We start from the raw sequence: 22,440 nt of genomic DNA, 5'->3' as shown, positions 1-22,440 counted from the left end.
GCCATCTCCACTCTCCTGGGTCCCAATCAAGCTCTGACAAGGCTCGCCCCTCCCAGAGCCATAGTCGCCATAACTGCAGTTGATCCTGCTCTATACTAGGATCGGTCCGCCAAACCTTCCCCACGAGGCCTACGACCCGAACCCTCTGCCACGGGAGGAGGGGGGCGATGAGCACATCCTCTCTCCTGAGTCGGCCGTCCCCCAAAACTGCGAAGAAGGAAACAGAGGTGTCGTCCATCCGGCCTGCAACCACTAGTGGGATGCCACGGGGGGTGAACTGTCCCAGCCAACGGTCATCACCAGGCATGAGGATCTGAATCTCGGGTGGAACCAACCAACCAGCTGGAATCACTCCGTCTATCTCTGTGCGTCTCGCCTGAGCTCCACGAGCACCTCCAGCTGCGGCTGCTAGAGCAACGGTCTCCAAGTGTCTGTACGTGTCCCTCCAAACTCGAAGGGACCGGGCTGGCCCCCGCATCCAACCGTCCCACATGATATGTGATCTCTCCCCCAGCTGAAGGCCCAAGGCATCTCTGACCTGATCGTTCCAGATGAGCGGCTGGCGGTCGATCTCCTCCTGACAGCTAGGAGGGGACTGTATGAGACTGAGGCGGAGCTGCCTCCAAACCATGAGAAGGCTACGAATGAGCCGGGAGCGGGGGTGAGTGAGCGGTGCAGAAGTGAAGATCCACCTGAGGGACGGTAGCCACTTCACCTCGGCGCGGGACGCAAGAACCGATCCCCTGCTGAAGTAACATCTTCCACGTTTGCCCCCCCGGGTCAAACCGCGGATAACCAACTTGCCCAGCAGGGCCTGACTCTGAAGCTCAGGATCGATGACCCCCAAGCCACCCTCAGCCTGCGGAAGAATGACTGTTTGCCAAGCTACCTTGGCTCTGGTATCTCTGAGACCATCCCCCCCAGACCACAGGAAATTCCGGACCAACCTCCTGAGTTGTGCCACGCTGGATCTCGAGAAACACCAACAAGAGGCCACATACCATGCCGTGGCCAGGAGAACCTGGTTGACTACAAGAGCACGACCTGCAAGAGAGAGCTTAGCAGTGCTCCAGAAAGTCAACTTCCGTCGAATGGAATCTAGCACCGGGAGAAACTGCTGAGTTGGCGTGATGTCCAGGCCGACCTGAAAGCCGAGATATCTAGCTGTCTGTCCCCGCGGGATCCATCTGAAACCCAAAAACCTCCCCCACTGTGAGCACGCCCCGGGGTTTGTGAGAAAACCAACTGATTTGTTCCAGTTGATTTTCGCACCGGCTGCCGAACAGAAGACCTCTAAGGCCAGCCTCACCCTCTCCAGCATCATCTCATCATCCTGAACGTACAGTGCTGTGTCATCTGCATACTATGAGTCCAGGAGCTCCGTGTCGTCCCTGATGGGAAGGCGAACACCCCGGATCCCGGTCGACCTCGCCCGAAGGTAGTATGTCATGGCCTCGGCGAAGAAGAGAAACAGGTAAGGAGCGAGGGGGCAACCCTGACGCACTGATCTCTCCAAACGAAATCGCTCTCCCATCCTGCCGCCGATGATGACCTTGCTGGAAGCTGTCCTGTATAACGCTGAAATACCTTGAATCCATCCTACTGGGAACCCTAGTCTCTCCAGAGTACCCTCTAGGAAGGACCAGTCCACTCGATCGTAGGCCTTCTCAAAGTCGAGAAGTAGGATGGCTAAATGTGACCCTCTGTGCTGAGCCCACTCCGTCGCCTCTGAGAAGGTGAAGACATTATCTAGGATACTGCGATGAGGCCTTTAGTGCCATGGACAAGTTTGCTTTCTCGAGCCAACTCGAGATCTCTGAGGTAGTCATCCCGTAGAAGGCTCGGAGTTTCTGATGAGTCCAGGCTCTGACATCCTGGGGAAGGGGCCACGACAGAGGGGGCCTGAGGATCACAATCAATCTGAAGCGCTTGGCGGCGCAGCGCCACCGCAGGCGCACGTCACCCTCGGACCACTAAGTCTCGAGAAGCTGTCCACCCAACGGGCCTATCCAGGAGCAAACCTGAGCGTGCGTCTGCTCTCTGAGAGCCTCCCAGACCGAGTCGTCTGTCCAAGTCTCGGTGCCGTCGCTCAGAAATGTGAAAGCAAAGCTAGGGCCATCCCTCGGGGCCAAGGCTGCAATCTTCCCATCCACCCCTTTACGAAGCAGGAAGATACTGATGTCGACACAAGCAGGGAAGGTCCCAAGGTCGGCCACATCCAAGTAGTCCCAGGGGCCAGATCTGTAGAAGTCGCGAGGAAGCTCTCTCTCCTGAAGCTGAGGCCCGCCAGAGTCTGCAACTGAGGGGGTCGGGCTAGCAGACAGGGAAGACTGCTCCAAGGGTGGTGTAGACTCGGGGTGTCCTGCCTGGGGTGGGGAAGGGGGAGGAGGCTGAGGGGTAGGCAACTCAGACTCCACGGAAGCGACTAGCGGGGGGATGGAGGAGGGGGAGTGGGGGCTGCCCGCGTCTGAGGAATCATCGGTGCAGCTGACACTGCACGAGAGCTGAGAGGGGCGGGGGGAGGGGGATGGGGCTAAAACTGCGACTGGGGCTGAGTAGGAAGAGGAGGGGGCTGAAGAGGAAGAGACGGGGGCTGATGCTGCGGGTCGGGAAGAGGGGGGTGCGACTGGGGAAGGGGAAGGGGCTGAGTGGAAGGGGGCTGGGGAGCGGAAGAGAGGGGGATCTGAGGCTGCGGAGGGCGGGCTACAGTCGAAGAAGAAGCTCTCCCAGGACCCTGAGGCGGCTGCCTGTCAGGTCTCTGAGGCGCTGCTGCAGGTTGGGTAACCTCTGCCTCCTTGCCTTTTTCAAAAATCTTCTTATTCTTTCCTCTTTTCCTTCTGACCTCGGTTCAGCCGCCAGCCATCTCTGGACCGAACTCCGGCTGCCTCTGCTCCTCCTGACGTGGCTGTCCGGAGGGAGGGGAGGGGACGGAGGGGGGGCCGAGAGGAGCTGGAGAATCGTGGACAAATAGCAGTCAGGTGCCTAAAGCCGTGACACCTCAGGCACTAGCCTGGCTGTCCTGTGACTACCATGCTCTGGGTAATGCTGCCAGCGTCTGTCACGATCTCAATCACTGTAGGGAGAGTCGCAAGGTCTGCCACAGCCACACAGACTCGGGGGCTCCTGCCGCAGTAACCGCGTCGACGAAAGTGTCATGCATTACCCAGCCAAAGTGAAAGCCCAGGTCCCTGACTATCGGCCGCAACTCAGCAGCAAGGCCTGGAAAAACTAGCGTCACTGGGTGGCGAGGTATGCGGAAACGAGCATCAAAATCCGTTGCGCTGAATCCACGGTACCAAGGGACTATCATGATGATCTTTCCATCCACTGATGTGGGGGAACCAGCAATCAGGTTGCTCGCAGCTTTCGCAGTGGAGAGTTTAAGCCAGAAGATGCCCCTTCCCATAAGGGCCACCTCCTCGATGTGGCTGTCCTCTAGCATGAGAGTGGACTGGAGCCAGTCCCTGATGGCTGATCTGGAGGGAGAGTGTCCAATGACTCTGCCATAGACGGAAGTAAGGGCAAAGTCATTGGCAACCTCTTGTACCCGAGACGACTGTTGCTCTGTCAAGATAACGCGGTAGGCATCTGAAGAGGGAGGGTCCGGCTGGGCCTCCGGTTCCGGGCAGGCAGCCGCCATACCGCCAAGACAAACTGCGAGACCTCCGATGACGAAGGACAACCACCCAAAAAGAGGGAGAGATAGACGAGGGGGTGGAGCCTGGGTGTAACGAAGAAGGGTGAGGCGAGACGAAACGAAACGAGGCGGGTGGGGGAAGCGGAGGCGAAGGCGAGGGCGGAGGCGGAAGGCGGAAGGGGTGGAGGGCGGATGGCGGAGGTGAGAGCGGAGGCGGAGGTCGAAGGCGAGGGGGAGGGACGGCAGTGGAAGCGAGGGCGGGGGGCGGAGGGGGAGGGGGGAGGGCGAGGGGCGGGGGCGGAGGTCGGAGGGGCGGAGGGGGGTGAAGGGCGAGGGCGGAGGCGGGGGGTGGAAGGCGAGGGGGCGGGGTGGAAGGGCGGAGGGACGAGGGGCGGGCGGGCGGAGAGCGAGGCGAGGGGGCAGGGGCGTAGCGAGGGGCGAGGTGAGGCGGAGGGGCGAGGCAGGGGCGGGCGGAGGGCGCCGCGAGGGGCGAGACGAGAGGCGGGGGGTAAGGCGAGGGGCGAGGCAAGAGGTGAGGCGAGGGTCGAGGGGCGGAGGGGCGAGGGGGTGAGCGTGGAGGTGGGCTGAGGCGGGGGGTGTGCGGCGAGGGCGAGGGGTTAGGCGAAAGCGAGGGGGGCGAGGGCGAGGGAGAGAGGCGAAGGAGGGTAGGGAGGTAGAGGCTGCGGGAGGGAGGGAGGGGGGCTCGCAGAAGCTTTTTTGCCAATTCTGAATTTCCAACGGAGGTATTGGAATATAAGGTTGAAGCATATGAGTAATAAGATACCAAACAGGACGATAATGCATGCCAAGACAGAATTTTGCAGAAGCCTAAGGAAAAGAAAAAGGGGTCCCATCATCATGAATCACATCTGCAACAGAATGGATCCCCTTAATACTCAGAAAACACGAACATCGAGGCTCCTGCAAAGCCAACGAAGGGAAAAATGCTTTCGACCAATCTGTGCTTTCAGAACATAAAGAATTGCCCTGTAAAGAATCCTTGCCATTCCATTCCAAGTGAGATAGAATATGTTTCCAGTCCATCAACATGTTGGAGATCAGTGGGAAGCCTTTGATTTTTCCCTCAATAGAACCTAAGATAAAGTCCCAGAGAGTGGGCTGCCAATAACCAAAGGCAGGGGTAGTAAGTTGAGAGAGCAAATGACGCATCATGGCAGCCCATGGCTGAGAACCCTGCATAAATTGCAGCATCATTTTGCCTTTATGAGCAAGAATATGTACATAAAGATTCAGACTATTAAGTCCTCCATGCATCTTGGGAGAACGTAGATGCTGCACCGAAAGTAACCGCAAGCTTTTTTTGCCATGTTTAAAGCGCCAAAAGGCTTCCATAACCAGAAACATGAAGGCTGCAAGATGCCCTTTGTTGAACATGATTAAGGGCAATAAAACTGAATATATGCCATAAGTATGGATTGAACAATCCGTAGCCTGACATGTAAAGGCCATGTGGCAAGTTTCGAGTATTCAAGTTTCTTCTTCAGTTTTGCCAAAACCCAATCAGATTGCTGTCGACGAGTAAGTATCCAACCACGAGGATAACCCAAATGACGCACCAACTGATTTGGTTGGACAATTTCACCAGGCCATAAAAGAGAATGCCATTCCTTGGAATGCAAAGGTAACCATTTGAATTTCTGAAAATTAACATGAAGGTCAGCAGCCAAACCAAAAAGAGAGAGTGCTTGCATGAGAGAGGATAAATCCTGCTGAATATTCCTTGGAGTAAAAAAGGAATCATCAGCATATGCCTAAGCAATTAGCATACCACTGCCAGGAATGTCCAAACCATGAAGCATATCTGTTGCTACCAGATGATCCATATATTGAAGCATGGGACGTGTAGCAATAGCATAAAGCAATGCACTAAGTGGACAGCCCTGACGAACTAAGCACCGGAGAGTCCATGCTTCAGAAATATCTCCTGAGAGTATGCAAGCAGTCTTATCGTCACTGTAAAGCCAGTAAATAATATTCTGCAATTTTTGACCAAAACCCAATACACGCATAGTCTATGAAATGAATACCCACATATGCATTAGCAATATTATCTGTAATATGCTGTCAAGGAACAAAATCATATTGAGCAAGATGAAGGCCGTCATGCAGATACCCTTTAATGCAATCCACTACCATCTTGGTGATGATCTTGTAAACAACAGGCATGAGGGTAATTGGCCTCCAATCAGCCAGGGATTCACATATACTCTTGTTTTGAATGAGCTTGACAAACCCTTTTTTCCATAAATCTGGTAGATGCTGATTTTCCCAAGCAGAATTGATCATGCATGTCCCAGTGTGCAAGAAAGAACTCAACTGTGAGACCATCCCATCCTGAAGATTTCCATCTGCCACAGGATTTTAAAGCATCAGTCAACTTTGTTTCAGTAAAAGGCATTTCCAGCTTAGTAGCCTGCATCGGAGAAACAATGAGAGAAACATACTGAAGGAGAGCATTCCTGGCTTGAAGAACATCTTGTGAAGGGAGATCCGTCATCCCAAACTGACGCGAAAATGAGCAATACATGTTGCAGCAAGTTGTGCTCTTGAATAAGTCCAAACCCCATCAAGCATAAGAGCACGACAAATATTTGAAGATTGCCTCTTGCAATGCAAACTTTTAAAAAAAAAATTAGACGAGCATCCTCTCTCTCTCTCATAACAACTTGCTCTATCATGTCTCTGCCCATTTACCTTTGTAACAGAGCATTCCCGCCCCTCCTGCTCTGCTCCCTCCCACCCTGCTCCTCCACTTTGCTCCCACTCTGCTCTCTCCCTGCGCTACCCCCTCCACTAACCCCTCCGTACCCCCTCGCTACCTCTGCTACCCCCCCCCTCACCTTTGCTAACCCCCCCGCTACCCCCTCCGCTACCCCTACTACCCCCCCGCTACCCCCTCGCTAACCCCCTACCCCCCGCTACCCCCTCGCTAGCCCCCTCCGCTACCCCTCGCTAACCCCCACGCTACCTCGCTACCCCCTGCTACCCTTCTCGCTAACCCCCCCGCTACCTCGCTTACCCCCCCCCCCCCTCGCTACCCCCTCCGCTACCCCCCACTACTCCCTCCGCTAACCCCCCCCCCCCTCCCCCCCGACCCCTCTCTACCCCCCGCTACCCCCCCCCCCCCCCCAAAGCACGAAAAAAAAAAAAGGGAGATTTTTTTTTAAAAAAAGCAGCTTTGACCTCTTGCAGTCCCTTCTTTGCCCCCATAATGAAAGGAACAGGGGGATGAGGACAGGAGACTAGGCCGAAGACCCCTCGATCCAAATCTGCATACGCGTGGAGATGGGGAAGGGGAATGGTGACAAGGCGAAAACACAAAAGCAACTCAATCTGAAGGACTTCAACAAACGCAGCAACCGGAGCGGTTTGACAGTGGACAGCACCGCGGCCCAGAAGAAAGGGGCCCACCCAAAGCCCATGCCGCTCACCACATCCTTGACCTCTATGGTTACCACCACTATTTCACCACCATCATCCGCCTCATCATCTACGCCACCTCTCTCCTCCCCCTCTCTTGCATCATCATCACAGGTCTCCTCTCCAGTAGCCTCACCACTGGCCCCATCAGCCACGGCTCCACAGTACTTTCCCCTCGTATCACCTCTACCTCTCAGTCAGCCACCCTTCATCACCTCGTCCGACCTCGCTACTCCTACATATCACTCCCCCGCCCAGATCATACTGTCCCCACCCTCAGTACAACCTCAGCAGCCCACCTTCATTTCAACCCCTCTCGAGATCCAATTCCCACCTGGACCAGGACACCTTAGGCCCCCGCTAGATGCTTGGGACTCCCTATTGGCTGAGATACACAGCATCCGGTCCCGTCAAGCAGAGCTGACACATTACACCCAGGAGCAGGCCCGCATTATACACGAGCAGGGCACCCTTATCCAGCGACTCAGACACAACATCACACAGCTTCGAGAGGAGCTCAGGACCCTCAGAGCAGCGCCTGGAGGGACCCCAGTCACAGAGATGGAGGCACAGATAGCCACGATACAGTCGGCTATAGCACAAACGACTAGATGGGTGGACATGGCAAAACGGGAGCCCGCAAAGGCAACCGTTTCAGCCGCCATACAGGAGCAACAGCAGAGGGCTTCGAAGGCCCTCAACATCCGCATACGAGAGATCACGCGAGACAACACCAGCACCACTACGACGCCCATGGAGGAGGCGATTACCTTTGTGACCACCACCATGGCAGTCCCCGACCATGGCATAGAGGGAGCATGGCGTGTTGGGAGAGATCCCAATCGAGAGCAGCCCCTAGTCATTCGCTTCAGAGATTCACATGCTCGTCTAGCGACACTCCGACGCCAAGCCTCTCTATGAGAGCATCCCACCCTGTCCATGGACGAGGACTTGACACCACTACAGATTGAGAAGCGACGAGTTCTTTTGCAGCAGCAGGATGTTGCCCGCAAGGAGGGGAAATGGGCCGTGGTCCGAGATGGTAGGTTGTTGACCGGCACCCGTCGGGCTCCCACCCGTACCCCCTAGGGGGACGGGGCCTATGAGACTAAGGTTTTCGAGACCCTAGACTGTACCATTTAGAATTGTAATGGCACCTTATGGTAAGACCCAGGAAACTTCTCGGAGTCTTATACAGGACGAGACATAGTCTTTTACACGGAGACACACCAGAGCCCAGAGCGTCCACTACCGATAGCCAGTGGCTACACATGGGAGTCAGCCTTCAGGGATGAGACGAGGAATACACCAGGAGTCCGAGGATCAGGCGGGGTCGCAGTATTGTACAGGTCTTCCCTCGCTGGAGCCATCTCCATTGAGAGAAAGGACGCACACTCCCCATTCATGTGGATCCGGATCCAACGCACAGACACCCGTGACCTTTTCATAGCAATATGCTACTTCCCGCCAGACACATCCCACTTCGCCAGAGTGGCACGAGAAGAGGGTGAGACATCGCCATATGCACCCTTACATCAGGATATCCCATACCTTTCAGCACGCAGGGAAGTTCTCCTTGTTGGGGACTTCAACGCCAGGACGAGTACGCGATAGGCACCACTCTTGGACTTCCGAGACGACTCTATCATGCTTCCATACATGGACCTAGACAGAGCAGGTATGACTAGGACCTCATCGGACCGACACCGGCCTGTTACACCATATGGACACGCCCTCCTTGATTTGGGTAGGATGCATGATCTCATCATCTACAACGGGCTCGACCTATGGCCCTCCTCAGGTGGTTTTACTTGCTTCCCACACGGGGGGGGCACTAGTGTAGTAGATTACATCATGGGATCCCCTACCTTCACTTCATGTATCACAGACTTCATCGTAGCACCACTCCCTCCAAGAGCTGATCACTACATCGATGAGCTTGAGACTTTCATGGGGACGTTCGGAGGGACGGGTTGCTCACTTGCCGGGATCATCATAAGGATTCTTCTTTATGCAGATGACGTGGCACTCTTGTCGTCCACACCCAAGGGGCTCCAACGACAACTGGATGCACTGCAGGCTTTTTGTTTATCCCATGATTTGGAGGTCAACCTTGGCAAGACCAAGGTCATGATCTTTAAGACCTCTCGAGCAAACATGCAACGGAAACAGTTTACTTTTACTTTGGGTGGGTCACCAGTTGAGATCGTATCCTCATACACTTACGTGGGGATCATCTTCTCCGGCCCGATCTTCACGATGAGACCAGCAATGCAGGCCAAACTGAGCAGGGAATACGCCTCATTGGCTCGGCTAGAGAGACAGTGCTTTCACTCCCACTTCCAGGACCCTCGGACCAAGGCTCTTCTCTTCGACTCCTTGGTCCGACCAGCCGGTATGTATGGCAGCCCTTGTTGGGGGCCTGACATGTCAGAGATAGAGTGGACAAGGGTGGAGCGCTTGCAGATCCTCATGCTCTCACGGATGATCCGGGGGAAACCGTCTGTACCACATCACATCATTCAGGCCGAGTTTGGTGCTTCTCCACTCCAGCTAGATGCAGCCTTTCAGACCATCACATATCTACACCGGGTTAGATCATATGGGGACTGCACATCAGGGAGACAGAGGTTGCCATGGTTGGCTCTCGATTCCTCCATGAGGTTGGCAGCAAAGGGAGACGAGCGATGTTGGTATGCACGGACTCACAGATGGTTTGTGAGACTAGGGTTCCACATCGATAGGATACCTCCTTTTCAGTACAGTTTAGATGCCCCTCCGGTACTCCCACCCACCATCCCGATTGGGCCACATACCAACCAGGTCATTCGAGAGGATCTCCTGCAGCTACACACCTTCAGGACCTGGTTGGAGTCGAGGGAGCTTCCAGTGAAGCTGAGTTTCTACAGAGATTGCTGTCTTCGCATTTCGGAGGAGGGATTCATCACACCACCGGGGTACACTGAGCTTCATATGCCTCACTCACTACGGATCTCCATCGGACAGTTTCGGGTATCATCACACCGCCTCCGCATAGAGAGCGGAGAGCAGAGGGGATTCCTAGGGAGCATCGCTTATGCATATTGTGCAACTGTCAGGAGGTTGAGTCGGAGGAGCATTTTATTTTCAGGTGCCTAGTGTACTACGAGATCCGAGGTCGCTACCACTGCCTCTTCAAAGACGGCTCCGGCTCCGGCTCCGGGCTCCTTTCCAGATTCCTTGCCTACCCAGATCAGAGATGCCTCGCGGCCTTCATTCACGAGGGAATCCGACATAGAGAGTACTTACTCAGGCGACGGGGCTTGGCCACATCATCAAACACCTCTCAGAGCAGGATCATAGAGTTCTTTCCATCGAGTGACATTGATTGCCCAGTCTCTAGCCGCCGACGTGACGGAGACCCCGACCCGACGATCACAGCACGACACACGAGACATCGAGGGGACACACAAATCACTCTGGGGGACCTCCCGTCATTGTTTAGACCCGGGATACGTCCCACGGGAGTCACGGTGGCTCTGGTCTTGCGTCGAGCCTCGTCCAAGAGATCGAGACGCACGGCACCCCTTGACGGGCACCAGCGTCCCATCACCGGCTATGCACCAGCCACGAGGACATGACATACGGAGGATTCCGCTCCGCTCCAGTCCTTTTCTTTTCATTGTTACATCCAGATGTATTTGATTATGTATGATCAGACTTAGGATTCAGCACGGGTGATGATGCTCGTTTCAGTAGCTCCACCCTTACTGTGATTTGTATCAGGTTTTCTTTCAGTCTCATAGACCCATCGGTCTTCCGAAGACTCTAATAAAATCTCTCTCTCTCTCTCTCTCTCTCTCTCTCTCTCTCTCTCTCCCCCCGCTCCTGCTCGCCCCTCCTCTCCGCTCCTGCTAGCTGCCCCGCCCTGCAGCTCCCACCCTGCCCACACATGCAGCTCCCTCATCCCCGCTCCTACTCGCCCCTCCTCTCTGCTCTTGCTAGCTGCCCGCCTGCAGCTCCACCCCCTCCTCTCCTCTCCTGCTCGCTGCCCCCGCTGCAGCTCCACCCCCTCCTCTCCTCTCTCGCAGCTCCTCCGCCCTTGCAGCTCCTCCCTGTCCGCGCAGCTCCCTCCCTGCCCAGACTGCAGCTCCGCCTCCCCTGCAGGATCTCTTGCCTGCAGCCCCCTGCCCGCTGCCCTCCGCTCCAGCCTCTCCTTCCCTCCTAGCTGCTCCGTCTCCCCTCCTTGCTGCTCCACCCTGCAGCCCCTTCCAGCCCCGCTTTCATTCCCCTTCAGCCCCCCCTTCTAGCTCTCCTGCCCCCCGCCATTTTCAGCCCCCAGGACTGGGTGCGCCTCCCGCCGGGGGGGGGGGGGGGCTCATGCTCCCGCTCTTGCACTAAGACCTGCACCGAACGTGAGATCAGCCAAACAAAGAAATGGGGAAAGGTGGCAAAGATACGGATAAAGCCGCCAAGAAAGGCGACAACAAAAACAAGAAACAAACACAACTAAAACGAGGATGTGAACACACGCTACAACCGCAGTGGACTTGGAGTTGACAGCAAAGCAAAGGCCGGGTCCACCTCAGCCTCAGCTTCAGCTTCAGCTTCAGCTTCAATTTCAGCTTCAGTCTCAGCTACATCAGCTTCAACGCCAACCACAGTTTCAGTTCCAGCTCCATACAGCTACTGGCACTGATATACCCCTACCCATGACATAGATTGCTCCACCCTCCCCTAGGATAGAGGGGTTGTCACTAACACCATCTCTCCCTTCTTCTCCAACTACAGTTCTACCCCCGATTATGACACCTACTTTGGAGGGGTCATACACTACTCCATACTACTCTACGTTTTTCTCCCCTCTGCCTCTCAGTCAACCCACATCCTGCTGGAATCGCCTCCTCCAAGCCACTATCATCTCCATACCGCACCCATCTCACCCAGTCCTCACCCAGCCTCCAGTCTCATCCCCACACTTTCATGCCACATTCCTTTCAATTTCCGCTAGGGCACGGACGAGCTGACCCATTAGAGGCTTGGGAGAACTTGTTGATGGAGGTACATAGCATCCGAGAGCGCGAGATGAGCTGTCACGCTTCGCACAGGAGTAGACACGCTTCACCCAAGAGCATGCGCATCTCATACAGGAGCAGTCTCGGGCTATCCGAGACCAGGCTGATCTTATTCAGGGGCTCAGATAGGAGATCTCGCAACTCCAACCGGAGGTCACTGCTATATGCACAGTCCCAAGGAGCACCCCAGTTGTGGAGGCACAGATTGCGAGCATGCAATCTGCCATCGAGGAGACGTCCAAATGGGTCAACGTAGCCAAACAGGAACCTACAAGGGTAACCATTTCAGCTACCCTCCTGGAGCAGCAGCAGAGAGCCAGTAAGGCTCTCAACATCACAGTACGTGGGATCCCACACACTAGGGACGACTGAGCACAGGATTGAGAGAGCATGGCGGGTAGGGAGGGACCCCAACCGAGAGCAGTCCCTTATCATACGGTTCCATGACGCTCAGGCACGACTTTCGGCTTTACGCCGTACATTAGCCTTACGAGACCAACCAACGATCTCCATGGATGAGGACCTCACTCCACTACAAGTTAAGGAGAGGCGCTTCGTATTGCAACAGCGAGATCAAGCCCGGTTTGCAAGGAGGGGAAGTGGACAGTAGTACGAGATGGACGACTCCTTACAGGCCCCCATCAGGCACCCACCTCCCCTCCCACATAGGGAGGCAGGGCCTATGAGACTCAGATATCCGAGACCCTACCCTGAACCATCTGGAAGTGTAATGGCACCTTATGGTCAAAACCAAGAAATTTCTTAGAATCCTATACATGTCACAACATAGTCTCTTATACGGAGACACATCAGAGTCTAGAGCACCCACTACCGGTAGTCAGCGGATATACATGGGAGTCTGCCTACAGGGATGAGACGAGGGATATAGGAGGGGCTTGAGGGTCAAGAGTCGCAGTCCTTTACAGATCCACACTTTGGGGGCCATCTCAGTGGAGCAGAGAGATGCACATTCCAGGTTTCTTTGGATCCGGGTTTGGCACATTGACAGCCCGGATCTGTTTATTGTTGTTTGCTACTTCCCCCCTGAGACCTCCCGCTTTGCCAAAGATATTCCGAGGGAGGATGAGACGTCTCCATTTGTTGCTCTCTACTAGTCTATTGTTGACTTCTCCAGCCCAGAACAGCCCTCCTAGTTGGGGACTTCAACGCGAGGACAGGCGCTTGTCAAGCACCACTCCTCGACTTCAGGGATGATTCCACTCTATTGCCAGACATTGACCCTGAGGAGGCAAGTATGCTACGGGTTTCGGCTGACAGACAAGGACCGTTCACATCTTATGGGCAGGCCCTATTAGACCTCGACAAGATGCATGATCTCATCATTTATTATGGTCTTGACAGATGGCCCACCTCAAGTGGTTTCACGTGCTTTCCACATGGGGAAGGCTCCAGTGTTGTTGACTACATCATTGGAGCCCCTGCCTTCACATCTTTGCATCACTGAGTATACCGTAGCACCTCTACCTCTAGGGGCTTATCATACCTATCTTTTCTTTAGCATCCCCACTCCCCGTCGCGCAGCACTTCCCACACCGCCGAGTTCTTACTCCACATACCATCATATACGCTTTGATCATGATCACTCACCTACCTACTCTGGCCGTCTGTATATACTTCTCACCTACATTGAATTCATACCCCTAATAGAGGATCATGCTGCCCTAGTCACCCGCTCACTACACGAGGCCGCTCTTCACGCTTTCCCCCACACCACCCGCTCCACTCGCCCACCACCCCCTGGGACCATACCTTGTAATAGCTGGTACAATGATGAGTGTAAGGCTTTATGCCATCAGCTCAGATTCGAAACCAAAAACAGTCTTCCAAGCGAACGAGAGACGTTACGCGACCACCGTCGACTGGTACGTAAAAAGAAACTAGACTTTGTTCGCCGGAACGAGGAGGAGCTACTAAACATTCTGTTCAGTAACAACTCTAAGGACTTTTGGCGGAGATTTCTAGAGCGACGGTCCCCCTCACCACTCACTGACACCCAAGTGTGGTTTGATTATGCACGCACACTCTATGATATCCCCAATCAGCCAGCCCCTCACCTCACACATACCACGCCCCATATCCTGCACCCTCTTCACTAAGGGGGGGGTAAAGGATGCCGCAATGAAACTTCATAATGGCCAAGCGAAGGATCATGAGAGACTATGCACTAAGTTCATTGCATATGGGATTAACCTCCTAGCCCCGATCTTAGCAAAGCTATTTAATGAAGCTGTTTGTTTGGGGTTTCCACACACCTGGACCATTAACACTATCTCAGTTATTCACAAGGCAGGGGATCCCGTGAGTCCGGAGAACTACAGGACCATTATGATTGAACATGTCATGTCCAAGATTTATGCATCAATACTTGATTCCAAGGTTAGCAGATTTGTGGAGAGTCGAGGACTTAGAGCAACAGGGCAGGCCCGATTCCGACGTGATCATGGGACCATGGACCGCATTCTCACGCTCAGATGTATCATCGAGGAGGCGAGGGCACGGAAGCAAAGGGTTTATTGTTGCTTTCTGGATTTCTGCAAGGCATTTGACACGGTTCTGAGAGCCCGCCTCCCACGGCGCCTACAGGATTTGGGTTACGACCAAGAGATCATTTGGGCTATCATGGTAGTTTAAGAGAGAGTTTCACGCACAGTCCAAGCAAGATCCGGGTGGACAAACGAGATCATGAGCACTATCGGGGTCAAACAAGCGTGTCCATTATCACCGACCTTGTTTGGCCTATACATTAACGAACTTGACACAGTGATGCAGACACACGGGGAGTAGGTTGCTCCCTTGCGGGCACGTTGATTCGGATATTGCTTTACGTAGATGACGTGGCTCTCTTGTCTTCCTTGGCAGATGGGCTCCAGAGACACTTGGACGCACTACAGTCCTTTTGTGAGTCTCGTGATTTGAAGGTCAACCTCGGCAAAACCAAGGTTATGATCTTCAATACATCTCGAGTCGTCATGCGCCAGGAGCAGTTCACATTTGATGGGTCACCTGTTGAGGTAGTTTCATCATAGACTTATCTTGGGGTCGTCTTTTCCGGACCCACCTTCACTATGAGACCCGCGATGCAAGCACGCTTGAGCAGAGGATATGCTTCATTCGCTAGACTAGAGAGGCAGTGCTTTCGCTCTCACTTTTAGAATCCACAGACCAAAGGGTTCCTTTTTGACTCCTTGGTCCGTCCAGCGGGGATGTATGGTAGTCCATGCTGGGGGCCAGACTTGTCGGATACAGAGGGGCCAGGGTGGAGCGGCTACAGGTTCTCATGTTCTCACAGATGATCCGTGGAAAGCCATCCGTTCCTCACCATATCGTTCGAGCAGAGTTTGGGTCACCCCCATTACAAGATTCTGCATTTTAAGTCATCACGTATCTGTACCGAGTCAAGATTACACCTCTGGGCGTAGCAGGCTACCCTAGCTAGCACTGTCCTCTTCTATGGCACTTGCAGCAAGAGGAGACCAAAGGTGCTAGTATGCACGCACAGAGAGATGGTTCGAGGGACTAGGGCCCCACAAGGACAGACTTCCCCCATTCTAGTATAGCATGGATGCTCCATTTTCTCCCCTCCTATCACACCAAGTCAAGCACGTTATCCGTGAGGATCTATTACAGCTACACACATTCCGGACCTGGTTGGGCCCGAGTGATCTTCCAATGAAGCTGGGCTTCTACAGAGATCACTTCCTAAATATCACAACGGAGGGTTTCATTGACCCACCAGGGTATACACAGATTTATTTACCCTAGTCACTGAGGATCTCTCTTGGGAAGTTCCGGGTCTCTTCACATAGACTTCCTATTGAGAGCGGCAGAGCAGAGCGACTGCCCAAGGACAGGCGCATATGCACTTTGTGTGACATGCAGGAGGTTGAGACAAAGGAGCACTTCATCTTCCAGTGTCCTGTTTACTATGAGACCACGGGTGTTTCTACTACCTCTTCAGAGACAGTTATGGGGTTTTGGCCCGATTCATCTCCTACCCAGACCAACGATGTTTGGCAGGTTTCATTCATGAGGCACTCAAACTCCGCAAGAGGGTACTTCGAGCATAGGGACAGGAGCAAACTTCTTCCTTAGCTGATCCCTCTCAGAGTTCTATCACAGAGTTTTTCCAGCCAGGTCACATGGACACCCATGGGACGAGGCCTCGACATGACCGTGACCCGGAGCCTGTGACCCGACAGCTCAGACAGAGGGTTGACACACAGATCACACTTGGGGACATCCTCTCCATGTTTAGAGTCGGGTCTCGCCCGACGGGGGTCACAATAGCCCTGGTTAGATGCAGAGCTATGACCAACAGACATGCCACGACTGCACCTTAGAGTGGCCGACAGCACTCTATCGCCAACTTCATGCCCCCATTGCCACACCCACCCTGATGTCTTGATGGTGATGATGACTATGATGATGAGATAGTCGACTACCTACATGACATGACTATGTTGTATTTATGATTTAGTATGGACATTCTGCATATTTTGCATTTGCATTGGTGTGGATGCTCGTTTAGTAGCTCCACCACCACAGCTTGTTTGTACCAAGTTTTTCGTAGTCTCATAGACCCATCGGTCTTCCGAAGACTTTAATAAACTTTCTTTCTCTCTCTCTCTCTCTCTCTCTCACACACACACACACACTCACACACACCTAGCGCTGATCCATTGTCCCCCTCCAAACTGCTACCCTCGCTTAGTAAGGATGCACCTTCATTGTTTGGTAGATGAGAGCAGACAAATGCACTCAGATCCACAGGAGATTCTAGAGATGACCACAACCTTCTACCGACAATTGTTTTAGTATGAAGAGCTCCCCTTCCCCCCCCCCCCCCCCCCGGCGGATGTCATCTGGGCCCACATCCCACCTCTGGTCTCCCTGAGCATGAGCGGACAAGTGGAAGTCCCTCTCATTGATTAGGAGCTCTTGGAGGCCATCCCTCTATAGAAGCGACCTAGAGAGGATGGATTCCACACTTGACAGCATTTGGGACACAACGGATTTCACGATGTCTGCCGTGATGCGTTCCTCTCACATAGGATGGACAAGGTGACCCGATCTTTTCATGGAGGTGATCCCACCTTTGGATTGGGGCTCCTATCCGAGGGGATCCACATGCGTGGCATACTTACGCGACATCCCTCTATGGCATCCCGTCTCAGGCACCACCCGATATGTCCGCTCTCCCTAGGCCCACCCTCTTTTTTATAGACTATATACAAAATTACTCATTTCCCTTGTCTCTTAACCATACTTCGAAGCCCAACCTTATAACTCTAGAAAAATTGGTTTGCAGCCACTAATCTAGCTTAGATCAGTTTGCTTAGAGGAAATGTGCCCGTATGACACGCAAAAGTTGGGAGAAATGACCAATGTAGAAGTCCAAGCATATGCTGAAACATACTCCAAAGCCACAAACACAAATATATGCACAAGTATGTATAAGTTCTTGCACAAGAAGGAAGACTAAAAGATGAGTGAAAAGTAGACACAAGTCTGTGTGTAGGAGAAAGCCCCAAATTACCCAAAAATTAGAGACTGCCACCACAAGCTTGATAAGCTCTTATACTCAGATAGCCTTGCAATTCCACCCCTGAGAACTTCATTCTAGACGTTTGAAAACAAAAGAAGACATAACAATCTTGTCATACAAAAGGTTTTGTGTTCGTTTAATTGGATATCAAACTTTCTATTCATGAGCTGAAAGCCAAAGTATTATAGCAGCCGGAAAATTTGCATTTCTAAAATATTACGTTTACTTCTCCAAAGTGCACAAAACTCACATAATGGTAAGACAAAGACACAAACTTACAGCAGAGAAAATAGATGAGAACTCCTTTCCAGATTCCAAACATATTTCTTCAAATTTCAGCAGGACTTCAACCTGAAATTGACAATAGCAACAAACAGATCTTGAAAGGTCACTAATACCCTTGAAATGGTTAAAGAAAAAAAATGTGATTCATTTCACGGATTATGAACTGCAAAACCTACAACTATCAGGAATTACTTGATCATCCTCAGTCTTCAAGTAATTCTCCAATAAGCTTTTCCATTTGGTAATTACTCTCCTGGTGTTTTTTAACAAATCATCTGCGTATAACCCACAAAACAAATCATGTGTTACCGTTTCATTGTATCAAATGTATATAAATATATATACATGTGCACGTAACATAGCCGTCTCTTTCATCTGTTTCAAGACTTCTTTGGGCAGTCTTTGGTCCCAAACTTGACAACCTTACCCAATGACAAGCTGCCCCACTGTCACAAATATAAACTTTCCAAACTTCCATCTCCACATGTCCCTGTGGACTTTCCAGCGAGCCACTTAAGATTAAGAGACAAATATGCATGGTCTTTTCTAGATGGATTTTGGTATACATCAATGACTAAGTTTGAGTCTGGTGTCACCGCGTCGCAAAGAGATCAGATATTGCCATCTCAAATAATGTAGTTTGGAGCAGATATGCATGTGTTTTGTAAAAGGCACTTGGGCAATCTTATCTAAGTGTAAAAACACAGCCTCAACAGCTCCCTTGACGCAATAATGAAGGTGGATATATAAATCAATCTCTATGCAAACTCACATAAGTATACATTCTAAAATATGCATCCCAAGGAATCTGTGTAAAGAAATCTTTAACAAACGATTTGATGGGAGCATGAAGCTCTGATACCACATGATGGAGAAAGAGATTCTTTCATAAACAAATTTTAGGATAAGAGGCAAGACTCACACTTCCCGTAATGCATACATACAAGAGATATCTTTATATAGAACCAAGAATACATCCTTTCAGCCAAATGCTTCTAAAAGCATGGCTTTGTCAAAATGTGCTTTCTCTGTAAATCCATCCTTTGACTAGTTTCATTGCCTAAATTTTGGGGGTCCGAGAGCATGGGATTGACGGGGACCTGGCGTGTAGAGAGGGATCCGAACCAAGAGCAGCCCCTCGTAATTTGTTTCAGGGACACGCAGGCTCACCTTGCAGCATTGTGTCACCAGTCAACCCTACGGGCTCACCCAGAGATATCTGTGGATGAGGGTCTCACACCGTTGCAAGTGGAGGAGAGGCGTACCTTGATACAGCAGCTGGATGTGTCTGCAATGATGGGAAGTGGGCAGTGGTTCACGATGGGCAACTCCTTATAGGCCCCCATCGGACATCCGGTAGCCCCATAGGGAGGCGGGGTCTATGAGAATCAGAATACTATGACCTTGTCCTGCACTCTGTTTGAAATTGCAATGGTACTTTGTGATCAGTGCCAGGGAGTTTTTCAGAGTCTTACACTGGTGAGACATAGCATTTTATACAGAGACACAATAGAGCCCAAAGTGCCCCTTATTGGTGGTCAATGGATACACATTGGAGACAATAGGTGGAGCACGAGGGTTAAGAGGGGTGGCAGTACCATATAGATCTTCCCTCATTGGGACGATACCCGTACAGGTCACAAGTGGGACACATACTCTAGATTTTTATGGATCTGGAACCACCGTTCCACCTGACGAGACCTATTCGTTGCAGTATGCTATCCCCCCCCAGGAGACATCTCATTTTCCTACAGACCTGTGACAGGAGGCTGAGGCATCACCATACACAGCCCTATACCCGTACATCATGGATTTCTCAAGCTGCGGGAAAGTTCTCCTTGTTGGGGACTTCAACGTGAGGACAAGCAAACGTTAGGTCTCACTTTTGGAATTTTCACAATGATTCTATCTTACTACCAGATGTTGATTTAGATGAGGCAGTTATGTCACGAGTTTTTGCAGATAGGCTAGACAAGCATAGCCTTCCGATTGATTCAAAGACGATGCTCAAGTGTCACCATCTTGTCTGCAGCAGGAAGATGCAAGCTTACGTCCGTCAAAACGAGGAGTGAATAAACATTCTGTTTCTAACAGACTTCTAGTGGAAGTTCCTTGAGCGACGAGCTACATCCCCTCTCACAAACACCGAGACATGGTACTCATATGCACGCATGCCCACGACACTAGTGGACTTCATGACTCTTATCAACAGTTTGCAACCCCGTTGAGGTTGATGGCCATGGGCAACAATCCCAACCATTATAGCTTTGATCAGCTTGTCACATTGTTGTTGTAGGAAGAGATGGACATCAAGCATTTGCTACCCATCACAAGGGTAGTGCAAAGACAGCAAAGTCATATGGGAAACCCAAGCATAATTGTGGTGACAATTTGGATGCCAATAAGAATGCAGATAAGACAAAGAAAAGATGCAACTATTGCAGAAGACCAGGTCATAATATTTGTAAATACCGACAGCGCATTGAATCAAAAAGAAGCAACAGCAGTCTAGCTTCGTAGTTATTGATGCTTCGTCTTCACATGGAAAGGATGATTCAGCAAATATTGATCATCATAATTGGGCTTTTGTTGTCAGATGCTAATATAATCCTTTTGTACATGATTCAGGCATGCCTATCTCTGGTGCATTCAGCACTCAGTAATTTGACATTGGTGCAAGCACATAACTTAATGCAAGAACTTGTTTCTATCTTTGAATGATGCACCTAAGGGGGACATTGTGACTTTTGCCCGTAATGCTTCTTAAGCCTCTTTTGAACAATTTCAAAATTTCTTGACAAAGAACTATTATTACTCTTAGAGTCAAAACTTTGAGCCTTTTACAACAAAAGGTGTTAGTATCAAAGCTGATTTCAAGCTCATTCAAAGGCAAATCTTTATCAACATCAAAAGTAGACTATTTTGACAATATCAAAGCAATGCTTTGGACATAAAAAGAATCATATATTGAAGATTCTGAACATTATAATGGTAACTTTTAATAATTAAGAAAGACATCTAGTGAAGGATTTTTTGACATCATATTGGAGAGAGTCCATTGAGGGGACTTGAACAAGAACAAGAAGAACTTATTGGTTATTTCCTAGACATTATTTTGGATAACTTATGAGATCTTTTTGAAGATATAATCAAAAGGCATTTTGGAATTCTTGAAACCTGTCAAAAATAGTGTGAAGTATCAAAGAAAGCCTTTTGTGGCCTGACCTCTTGGTAGCCTTAGCAACGTTTCAAGTTGGGCAAAGCAGAAATTAGGCATTTTTAGAATTTTGGAATTGCATTTTTCCTATTGGACTATGTTGATACTTGGCTTCTCTTTATTAGCTCCAGTATGGACTTGAATGCAGACTTTTTTATATTTTATTTATTTTTTGCGAGCCTTTTTGGGCAAAAAGTGAGCTTCTATTAAATGTGACCAAAATAGATAGCATAAGGATTAAATCCTATGACATCCTCATGCAAAGGAAAAATTGAGCTATCATAACCAATCCGGAAAGCGGAAGTTCCATGAAGACCGTGTGGGCGTATTTGCGAAGAACAGACCATGATTCCACTCTCTTATAAAGGAAGCTCTCATAGCCATGGGGCATCTCTGCAAAGGGCCTTAGCGAGCCCTCTGCTTCAGCCCACAGCGGCTTGTATGGGTTATCTTTGTGATTGTACTTTGTCTCATAGGCCCGCAACACCTCCCGAAGACAGTAATACGTCTCTCTCTCTCTCTCTCTCTCTCTCTCTCTCTCTCTCTCCACACACACACACTCCTTTTTTTAGTGAAATCCACACGCACGCACGTATGTACGTATGTATGTACACACACTTTATTTTTTTGTAAAAGAACTTGTCATTAATAAGAATATACATTCATAGCTGTCCCAATGTAAGACAAGTACTACTCATAAACTAGAAGAAGATGACAAAATACCATCATAGTTGCTCTAGTGAAGAACAGCTAGTACAACAAAACTAAAAACAGTCTCAGAACACTTCCACACGCACGCACACACACTTGTAATAGAGCAGTCCCCAAAGAGAAGACATGCAATTCCAATATCAGAGATTACAAGTAAGCAGAGTAAACTAACTAACGAACACACAGCCAATCATAAAAGGATTGCCTAAGTGACATCCGGAAATAGTGAAACATGGAATCTCCAAAGATTCTATGGTTCATGTCCTTCCATAGAGTCCAAAGAGCCTAATATCGAAACCAAGTGAAAAAAAGGTCAAACTCAGGCCTTCGTGGGTAAATGCCGAAAAGCCAATAAAAGCTTGCCAAAGCAAGCAATAGGAAACTTGTCTTAAAGATGATGCTGGAGAAAAAGCAGAAAGTCATGAATCACCGGACAATGCCAGAAAAGATGAAGCAAGGATTCCCTTGGAGCCAGACATCTGTGACAGATAGCATGAGCAACATGCCAAGAGCTGTCCAACGGGAATAA

At 50.9% G+C, this 22,440-nt stretch overlaps 1 protein-coding gene across 1 annotated transcript in view; it reads right to left on the bottom strand.

Moving 5' to 3' along the window:
* The window catches only part of LOC147897939 (Trimeric LpxA-like enzyme), a 179,555-nt gene that overhangs the window by 30,693 nt on the left and 126,422 nt on the right, over positions 1 to 22,440 (bottom strand). The window contains exons 12-13 of the mRNA XM_087380525.1: positions 18,176 to 18,258; positions 17,978 to 18,049 (exon numbers count right to left, since the gene is read on the bottom strand). Of these exons, the coding sequence (XP_087236651.1) occupies positions 17,978 to 18,049; positions 18,176 to 18,258 (155 nt within the window). The remainder of the gene's footprint in view (positions 1 to 17,977; positions 18,050 to 18,175; positions 18,259 to 22,440) is intronic.

This window comes from Dipteris shenzhenensis, chromosome 10, assembly GCF_047967505.1.
Source record: "Dipteris shenzhenensis isolate YYH24624 ecotype China chromosome 10, Dip_SZ_1.0, whole genome shotgun sequence".
Taxonomy (NCBI): domain Eukaryota; kingdom Viridiplantae; phylum Streptophyta; class Polypodiopsida; order Gleicheniales; family Dipteridaceae; genus Dipteris; species Dipteris shenzhenensis.
The sequence above is the reverse complement of the archived record's forward strand: the minus strand, read 5'-3'. Positions and strand labels throughout refer to the sequence as shown.